Below are 9,777 nucleotides of genomic sequence, written 5' to 3'. Positions count from 1 at the left end.
TAATCTCTCAATCTCCGCAGAAATTATGTTATATGTTACTTTTTTTTTTTATCAATTATTATTATTGTTTTTTGGATAAATTGTGTCACTGATTGAATTTATGAAGAAACTGACTCGTTTTAATTTCTTGACTGATTTTCAGCATCCATTAGAAAATCGAAGTGCGGTAGCTGAGTGGATATATCATATGTCTGTCCCGAAATAAAATGAAGATCACAGCAATAAATTTGAAAAAGTTCTCTAATATTGTAGTTGAAACCGAGTAGCGTTTCATTTCTTTTCATCTCGGTCTTGCCTATGCGGACAAGAATTAGAATATACAATATGGAATATTATAAGTGGAATTCTCTCAGGTTTTCTGATATCTCTACCTCTTAACAGTATTACAAGTTAACGTTTCTTGCATGATCAACTGAACAAGAACCAAAATAGGGTTTTACTTTATCTCGAGAGCAAAAGGCCCGATGCAACCCAAATTATTTGCTTGTGGAAGAAAATGAATTAAAAAAAGAGAAACTTTCCACCCATTAAGATTGAAGAGATTAATGTCGAAGCAGAATTGAACAAAGTATATGTGTTTAGTTGTTGACACAATGCTGTGATTAATTATATTTGAGCAAACTTGGACAAAAATCTATGAATAATACAATTAAGTAACAAATTTGTTAAGAGAATCCCTTGCGTAAGGGGACACTTTCAATTATATAAACAGTGCTGTCACAAGTGGATTGAGGAATGGTGAGCTTGACCCTGAGAAAAGGCTTTACCCTGGTGGATTAAATAAACACACCCTTATATTGAGGTTTTACTCCTCATTGATAAGCCTTAACGAGAATTACAAAAAGTATATCAAGTAGTAAATTAACTTCCCTTTTATGATGATTGGCGGTTGGACAGTTGCTAAATATTCATTTTCTTGTAGTGTCAGAGTCTTTAAAACAAGGAAGTGACACCACAAACGTTAATGATGCGTAAGAAACTCGACTTTTAATGACAAAACCTGAGTTATCCCTATATATAAGTTTCAAGTTGCAAAGGCCTCACCCAATTTCCTTGCAATAATTAACAAATTAAGATCCAAGAAGAAGAATTGGATGGAGAAGGGAAGAGTCGCACAAGGGGACACCAATCAGAGAAGATGGATATATTTCAAATACAGAAATTTCTTAAATATCCAAAAGCTGCTTTATATTTATTGCGATTCCAGAGTATATACATATGATACTTAATTTTTGCAAGCCATTAATCAAAGACAATATATATATGTAATAGGTCCATCAATGATAGTATATAGTAATTTTTATCTATCTAAATTAGGCTGATAAATATACATTCTGGATCACTGCTCGTACGTACTTTCCTTAAGCTTTGGAGTAATAACTGATATGTGATTGGGTGTTAAGCAAGTGACTGAGGGAGTTGTTAAGTTGGAAGAGACATGAGCATTATGGCATTCAGCTTTTACCTTCTTTCCAGGAGTTGATGAAGTTATCATATTGTTGCTTAGAGTGATACCAGTGCAAGGAACTATACTACTGCAATCCAGTTTGATAGCAACCTCAGTAGCGGATGTCCCTTTGAATCCACTAAATCTCACATTGCTTATCTTTACTGCTGTTTTCTGCATGTATACATTATAATTAATTAATTAGTAAAATTTTATTCATAAAAAAAAAAAATCCAACACGAATTGTATATGTTTACCGCTTCAGGTTGACATGTTTGGTGAGGACAATAGTGTTGGTCAATAATGATCGGGTTTTCAGCGTTTATGAGTTGAACGCCAACAAAGGAAATATCCCTTGCAAATCCAGCACCACCCTATATATAGAACAAAAAAAAAAAAAAAAATAATGTTATTGAGAAGAAATTAAGAAGTTTTCTTGATCAATCTTTTAAGAATGATAATAAAAATAACTACCACCCATGTCTTGATTCTAGCTCCATTTTGAGTTCCATTGAAGATAGAATTCTCCACTTGCACCCATTCCACTGTTTCGTTTTTCCCATTTTTTCCAAGACTTCCCACGCTACAATCATACGCAGAAGTTGATGAATTATTTTAGAAAAAATTCATATATATATATATATGCTAAATTAATTAATAAAAAGTTACCTAATTCCATGGCCTGGTCCACATGTAAGGCGGGTGATGTTTATATGAGAGGAACCGCCATTGATAGCTATGCAATCATCTCCTATATTATAAATAAAATAATAATTTTTAAGAAAAGACATACTTACAATGTGAAAACAACATTATATAAAAATACGTAAGTCTCTCTCTCTCTCTCTCTCTCTCTCTCTCTCTATATATATATATATATATGTACCGGTTCCAAAGAAACAGTCTGAAATTCGAAGAGCAGTGGATGAGGAGATGTCAATCCCATCAGTGTTGGGACTATCTTTGGGTGCAATTAGTTGAATATGTGATATATCCACTTCCTTGCACCTATTCACGCTTACGTGATTTCCAGGACTATTTAAAGAAGTGATTCCATGAAAATTAAGATTATTGCAATTGTCGAAAGAAATAACCTGCATCAATAATTAATTTCTTAAAAAAAAATTAATAGGGTAAGATAATTTATGAAATTAATTAATCTCAACTTTATGATATGCAAGACAAACTTACTGCTGGTGCACACTCATTTGGTGTCTGAAAAATAAATTGAATTAAAAGAATTATTTAGTCAGTTTATAATTAATTAATTAATGGACAATAAAATGTAAAATAAAAACAAAATTGAGCATGCATTATACTTTATTCCACCAAGCAGCACCGTTGCCATCTATTTGGCCTGTTCCATCAACAGTAAGACCAGCTACGTTTGAGAAGCATAACCAGCAACCATTATCACATTTTGTCCACGTATTGCTTTTTGGTGCAATAATGTTTCCAAGGACCTGAAAATATGTATACAGTAGGACATTTTTTTTGTATGAAAATTTGGTAAAAAAGGTTGAAAATTTACTCACCATTAATCATAGATATGTTTCAATAATTCAACACTATACCCAATTACCCAAGTACTAATTTTGTTCGTGTATTAAGCTTAGCTCTTTTCTTTTTTTTTTTTTGTTTTTTCGAGCAATTGATAAATAAATTTATAAATAAGCAAAAGATCATAAACCTAATTAACATATACGATATATATATGTAAAAATATAGAATGCAAATCTTAGTTAACCCTTTCCTCTTGCCAAGCATATTATTCTTTTGGTTACAAATTTATATAAAATAAAAAAATAAATTATAGAAAACAAGAGGAGCCAATATTGGTTGAAGTTTCTATAATATAACGTGGTTTTAATATATTCTAGCGGACAAGGATAACAACCGAATTAATTTTTTCCTTTTTTTTTTCTTTCACAGAACCTGAATTGATATAAAAGTAATAATTTATTCACAGGTTCAAATCATGTTTATATAGTATATGCAAAAGTTGAAAAAAAAAAGAAAAGACATGAATATGAACTAAGTAACTGTGCTATTTGCCTTAATATGAATGGATTTTGACTTGCAAGGACCGGAAAAATCAATTTTAGAACTCAGCAAAAAAGTTTTGGCGGAAGGGATTTCCAAGGTTGGATTATTAGTTGCTGCACACAGAGCTGTCCAAGCTTTTGAAAAAGCCTACATATTCAAAATCAACACATAATTATTAGTAAGATCAGATATAATCGTGTAGATATATATATATATATATATATAGAGAGAGAGAGAGAGAGAGCAAAAAGAAAATAATTAAATAGGAATATACTATATGCAGTATACAAAAAAACATGCATGTACAATATTGTACGTACATGCAGCTTAAATTAAGCTGAAAAAAGATGAAAAATTTACCAGTAAATCATCTGTTCTTCCATCTCCAACAGCCCCAAAATTGATGACATTAAGGGATTGGCAATTACCAATCCCAAAACCAAAGTTCAAAATAAAAAAAGCAATAACTAGCAATGCCTGCAGAGAAAAAAGAAGGGGATATCAAGAAAACCTTTAATGTACATTCATAAAAAGTAGCTAGCCATGAAACTAAGGTTTTTCAAAGTTGAAAGGCTTGATTCTCACCATCACACTGAAACTGAAAGCCTTTGCTTCAATTATTTTCTTGGTTGAAAGGAAGTTATCAGTAGGGTTTTGTGTTCTTAATTTCTCACTGTATATGACTTCTTGCAATAGCTAGTTTGTGTGCTTTTTATAGAGGTACGTGTGCATGTATTTTGAGGAATTTAATTAATTAAAAAAATTAATTTAGTAATAAAAGATAAAACCATAATAACTTGAGTGATTATTGAAAATTGCAAGGATATATCATTATCGTATACGTAATAAGGCGGTGCATATGTACAAATTGGAGTAATTCAATAATTTTAAATTACAGAAATTAAAACTCCATTATCCACGCAAATAATATATAAATCCAATTAATTTTCTTTTGTATACTATTGAGCTACGTGTATAGATATATGTACTTTTGTTTTTATCCTCAAGCATTAATTATTAATCGATCTTGGAATATAAGTTGGGGATAAGATGAAATCTAATATTAAAGAAAATCTTAGAATACAAAAAACTACGGAAATCTTTGTAAGAAGTAACAAAGAAAATTGGAAATAAAATATTCCTCAGATTGCCTTTGAAACATGCCTTGAAGTTTAAGGCCGTAACCAATCAATTGCATTTCTCATATCAGACACTTATTTTGCCAGGTTTTGTCTGATGTATCGTGACCCTTCATGTTGAGTATTGTCATTCGCCTTGGGTACGCCTAAAACGCAATAACGCTGAAAGTAGCTAATTTCCAGTTGAACATTGACATTAGTTTTGCTGATCATGCAAGTTCTGATGATTCTAACTCTCCCAGGCGTCTATGTGCAGTCTTTTTTTTTTGTCCTCACGTTCTCAACATGCTTTAGAGCACAGATGTCTGTGACTAGAGCTGATATGCTTTGCCAAGAGAGCCTGGGATCGATGTCTAAGATATAAAACCTGAACAAGCCTTGTTGCCAAAGTAATTGCTGAAAAAAGTCAGTAGGTCAAGACTTCATGCAGGCTAGGATCAAGATGAAAATGGAAGTTGGATTAAGCCAGCAGTATCTATATACAACTGCAACGTGCGTGCAATGGTGTCACTTAGATACAAGTTGCCGAAGCGTGCGGTCTTTGGCTGGTTCCGGCCGATGGCATAACACCAAATAGCAAAATAAGGGAGTACAAATATTGACCGGAGCTTCCACGATTTCCGCAAAAATTAGATGTTCTCACATTTTATATCTTAGAATGAAATATAGTGTCGGATGATTTTATTGATAGTTTAGAATGTGATGAATCTCACATCGGATAAAAAGATTTAATTATTGATGAAAGTTAATTTTTGTATTCATTTTATTTATATTTTAAATAATTTTGTTTGAACCAAAACAATTATTATTTAACAAATGATTATGACTATTTGAATATAAATATATTATTGTTCATAAAAGTAATGATTATACAAAATGTTATAACTATATGAATAAAAGTTTATATTTATTTATTTATTATAAATAAATATTTCAGTATAATCATTTTCACTACTTTTGATTAGAAAGTTTGAGGTTTTATTGTATCTTAAAGGCATAATTGCCTTTAAGAAAGGTTTCTTCATGCCTCAAAGTCAAAAAATTTTTCTATTATTTCTCTTCTCTTATTTATTTTTTAATAATTTAAAGACAATTGTGAGAAATTTATATTTCACATGAGGAAGATATATGGAAAAGAAATTGGCATTATTTGTAGATCAATATTAGAAAAGGCTCAAAGTGTCAAAAAATTAATCTTTCTATGGACCAAAATGTTAATTTTCATAAAAAATGGGATGTAAGTAGAGAATATATACAGAAAATAAAATTTGGTTGTAAGATTAGTTTTATTTTTCAATTATGGTACTAAAATTAAGATAATAAATTGAGTTAAACTATTTGTATGGTTATATCTTTGTTGGTCGTTTTATAAATCAAAGGTTTGATTTTTTTAATTTATTATTAGTTCAAATTTTGAAAGGTGCTCAATTTTCATGAAATCAATTAAAATTAAATTGATGTATATGAATAATTATTATTAAGATTTGATGTATCATGGATTAATTGGTGGATAATAAACCAAATAATTGTTATTATCATAAACATGGGTAGTGTGACATTTATTTAACTACTAAGTGTATTATACTAGAAGTAAACAATCACAAAATGGAAATTATAAATAGTCGTCAAGGAATTAATCAATGGGTACACAAAAGCATTGTTGCTTTTCGCATATGGGATATTAATTAAAAGAAAAGGCATGTCATTAAAAATATTGAAGCATTTGTTGATTACTAGCATTTTAAAGGATGCTCATCAATGTTTAATTAGCCATGTTTATGAATTAGAAAAGAACATGCAAATTCAATGTTCTAAAGGCACCAATACATGTATGTATTTGGTTCCATTTTCTGATGACATGGAGAACATTAGTATAGTTTGCCATATATTAAGAAAATGAATTGAATGAGATTTAATTTTTTTTTTATACATATAAGAAAGATAAAGGCTATGGAGATAGAATGCATTCATCCAATTAATACATTATTTGTTAAAGACAAAATGAAGATATTTTTACTTCTTATACTAAAAAAAAGGCCTTTTGTAAGCTGTTAAAATGAAAAGTGCACAAGTTTGTGAGCTTTTCAATAATTTCATGATAATGACAAGGATGTGATTGGTTATACACCATATGAACATATAGGATTAGATAATAATTTTAGTTTGTGAAAACCGTAAGCTTTGGAATTAGCCAATCAATTATTTAACCAATATGAATTCATTACGAGTTTTTAAATGAAATATGAGTAGAACTCATATTATAATTATTGTTTATGATATTTTATGAAAATGATTCTTTGGATTCATATTTCATGACTTGCGTTGATATGGTAATCTAGATATGAACATATTGATCACAAAATGATTGCGAAAGTTTTTAAAATTGGAGTTAACTATATTATGGACTTTTATTTTACATAAGCATATTGGTCCTATGAGTAAAGTTTGAATTTATTATATACCCGAAATATTATGACCAATTAAAGGTGGTAAATAACATAGATATATAGGTTGCACAATAGTGGAGAAATAAAGTTCTCATAAAATTTTGAAATCAAGTTTAGAGATTTCAATAATCATGAACTTGGAATTGACCATTAAACAATTAATATATACATTGGAAATTCATGACAATATTTGAGATAGTTGGTTTTCACTAAAAGCCATCACTATAAATGAGATAACTTCAATAGCCAAATCTACATGATTTGTAGGTATGATTTGGATTAGTATGGTTGGCTTAGAATAGCCATAAGTTAAAATTGATGCCACAATCTTGATCACGTTGTGGTAATTTTTTGTTATATATATGGTCTAATTCATGGATTGTAAAAATGATTATTATCTATGGTTTTATTAAAAGTTTTGTAATATAGTGAAAATTTTAAATTATATTTACTTTGGAAGTTATGAGTGATTCAAAGATCTTATGAATATGATAACTTTAATAATAGCAAACGGAATGCTATTTGATCCATTTGAGTGGTGGAAATAATTTTGTTCGTGTTAAAAAAATTATTAATAGTGCCCATGATGAAATAGATTCGTATAAATATTTATGAAGTGACATAAAAAGTCTTAAAAATAGACTATAAAAACATAATTATACTTGAAATCTACTTATAGATGTAAACTCTTATATTAAGTTAAAATATAAAAGTTTTGAAACTTTTATAAAAAATAAATATTAAGATATAGAATATCAATTATCAAAATAGTTTTAGCTTTGAAAAGACAAAGCTAGAACAAAATTACAATACTCTCAAAAAGGAAAATTAAGAGATGAAAATATTTTTGAATGATTTTGCATGATCATGCTTTTGTTCTTCTATTCTCTTTGCTTCCACAATTGTATCTTGCTTTTTTGTTGGTCAAAGAATGGCATTATGGCATCATGCACTGACATTAGCTAAAGATATATGCAGTTTGGGTTCCCATTTTTATTTTTTTAGGTAAAAATATGATATAGGTCCATATACTTATCGATATTTTAGAATTCAGTCCATTTAATATTATTTAAAGGAATTTAATCCTTATAATATTATTTTTTAAAAATTTCAATTCAATTGTTAACAGTGTTAAATTTTATCCTTTAAATAGCTAACGTGGCTACTGACATGATATTTTTATTGGCTTTTAACATTATTAATGCTACTGTGTATTACAAATTTTGGCCTTGTGGACTACCAAAAAGCTATATTAGCATTAACACAAATTTTTCCTAAACTTAATAATATCTTAATATCATTAACAAAAAAAACTATAAAAATAACAAAAAAACAATTAAAATCCTAAAAGCTGAATAAATTCTTCACGCAACAAAAAATCCCTAAATTTTTAACCCACATCAAAAGGTTTAGGTGTTAATCCCATTATTCTTCCATGGAATTAACAAAAACAAAAGGTTTAAGAAGAAACACATTTGTTTCAATAGTTGCTCCTATTACAAGTTTTGCGGTTCTTACATTTCTTGTCATTCATCTATCCATCTATTGTTATAAAATGATAAAAACAATAAGTTGGCTTTAACTTCCCTAGTAATCCACTTAAAGTATCTATCTAATTCAAATAATGTGGTTAAGGTTGTTGCCAATAACACCAATGGAAGCATTTCTACAATAACTGGGAGTGGTTCTACAAGCAAAAATAGTAGCTTTAGGGAGCCTCATGTCATTGAAGCTAGAAATTTGATCATATCTGTTTGTGCCGAACTACAACCTGAGGGTATCTTTATAAAGGCAAATGAAAAGAATGGTAAAGGCAAAGACAGGGGTGTTCCCTGCGTTTGCACACAAATGCGTAAGTCAATAAGGATCAGGTCGAAAAAGATGTGAAAAAGTAAAAATGAAATAAAGGTATAAGTTAGATGAACTTGGTTTCATGGGCCTGAATTTTCATATTTATAGGTAAGCTGAGAGGGATAAAGAAAGGACAATTAGGACAAGGCCAAGCTGAGGTAGCATTAGAAGTGTCAAACTATCTAACATGTCAAGTCAACACAAATGACCAAGGTAACCCAAGTTGTCTGCTGAAGACAAAGAAGGGAAAAAAGACCAATATGCCTTTTTAACGATTATATGCCTCTAATATTCTATCCCCCATCAAGCTTTTTGAGTATTAGATCACCAAATTTTTTATCCACATCCCCGGTGTGGGGCAAATGGCTACATATTTTGTTAAAAATTGATGTTGTAAGGAAGGTCGATTTAAGATGATGACTAAATTTAAACCACCGTTTGACCTAATGGTTATCCAATCTCGTGCATTTGTCTTGAGATGAGTGCATAATTGATTTAAAGATTACTGAAATGATAATTGTCTGGGGTGATTCAAGATTATTGCTAAAATTTGTAAGGCTGTGGTGAGACTTGTGTTTTATTTTAAAAATTTAGACATAAGCCTTCTTTTTGAACCTTGATAGTGAATCGGGCTCTTAGTTTACCCTTGACAATTATTTGGTTTGATTAGTTCGATCTAGAGTTCATCCGATTAGGCTAGTCTAATAACATTAAATGAATAAGAGATGATTTGAATAGGGAATTTAAAGTAAAAAGATGAAAAAATGTCTACTCACCCATGCACTAACATGTGGTGAGGATCATGCCACTCTTCTAGACTGAAGCGCATCTATATAAAAAGGCTTAT

At 29.8% G+C, this 9,777-nt stretch overlaps 1 protein-coding gene across 1 annotated transcript; it reads right to left on the bottom strand.

Moving 5' to 3' along the window:
• Nucleotides 1-1,162: 1,162 nt before the first annotated feature.
• LOC149511356 (putative polygalacturonase At3g15720) lies at nt 1,163-4,845 on the bottom strand. The gene is made up of 11 exons (XM_089755162.1): nt 4,717-4,845; nt 4,079-4,189; nt 3,854-3,970; nt 3,491-3,640; nt 2,767-2,910; nt 2,639-2,662; nt 2,334-2,541; nt 2,117-2,198; nt 1,922-2,030; nt 1,705-1,821; nt 1,163-1,621 (listed from the first exon to the last, which is right to left on the bottom strand). Exons 1-11 carry the CDS (start codon nt 4,843-4,845, stop codon nt 1,340-1,342), a joined length of 1,473 nt encoding a protein of 490 aa, XP_089611288.1. The 3' UTR covers nt 1,163-1,339.
• Nucleotides 4,846-9,777: the final 4,932 nt, after the last annotated feature.

The sequence above is a fragment of the Durio zibethinus genome, chromosome 26 (assembly GCF_047325235.1).
Source record: "Durio zibethinus cultivar Kanyao isolate XHJ-2024 chromosome 26, ASM4732523v1, whole genome shotgun sequence".
NCBI classification, from domain to species: domain Eukaryota; kingdom Viridiplantae; phylum Streptophyta; class Magnoliopsida; order Malvales; family Malvaceae; genus Durio; species Durio zibethinus.
The sequence above is the reverse complement of the archived record's forward strand: the minus strand, read 5'-3'. Positions and strand labels throughout refer to the sequence as shown.

Excerpts from the sequence above, each read along its gene's own strand:
- LOC149511356 (XM_089755162.1), bottom strand. The coding sequence starts at position 4,845 with ATGATCAGCAAAACTAATGTCAATGTTCAACTGGAAATTAGCTACTTT. Across the intron at positions 4,190-4,716 it reads GATACATCAGACAAAACCTG|CTATTGCAAGAAGTCATATA; the intron begins GCAAAATAAGTG and ends CACACAAACTAG. Across the intron at positions 3,641-3,853 it reads GAAGAACAGATGATTTACTG|GCTTTTTCAAAAGCTTGGAC; the intron begins GTAAATTTTTCA and ends TTGAATATGTAG.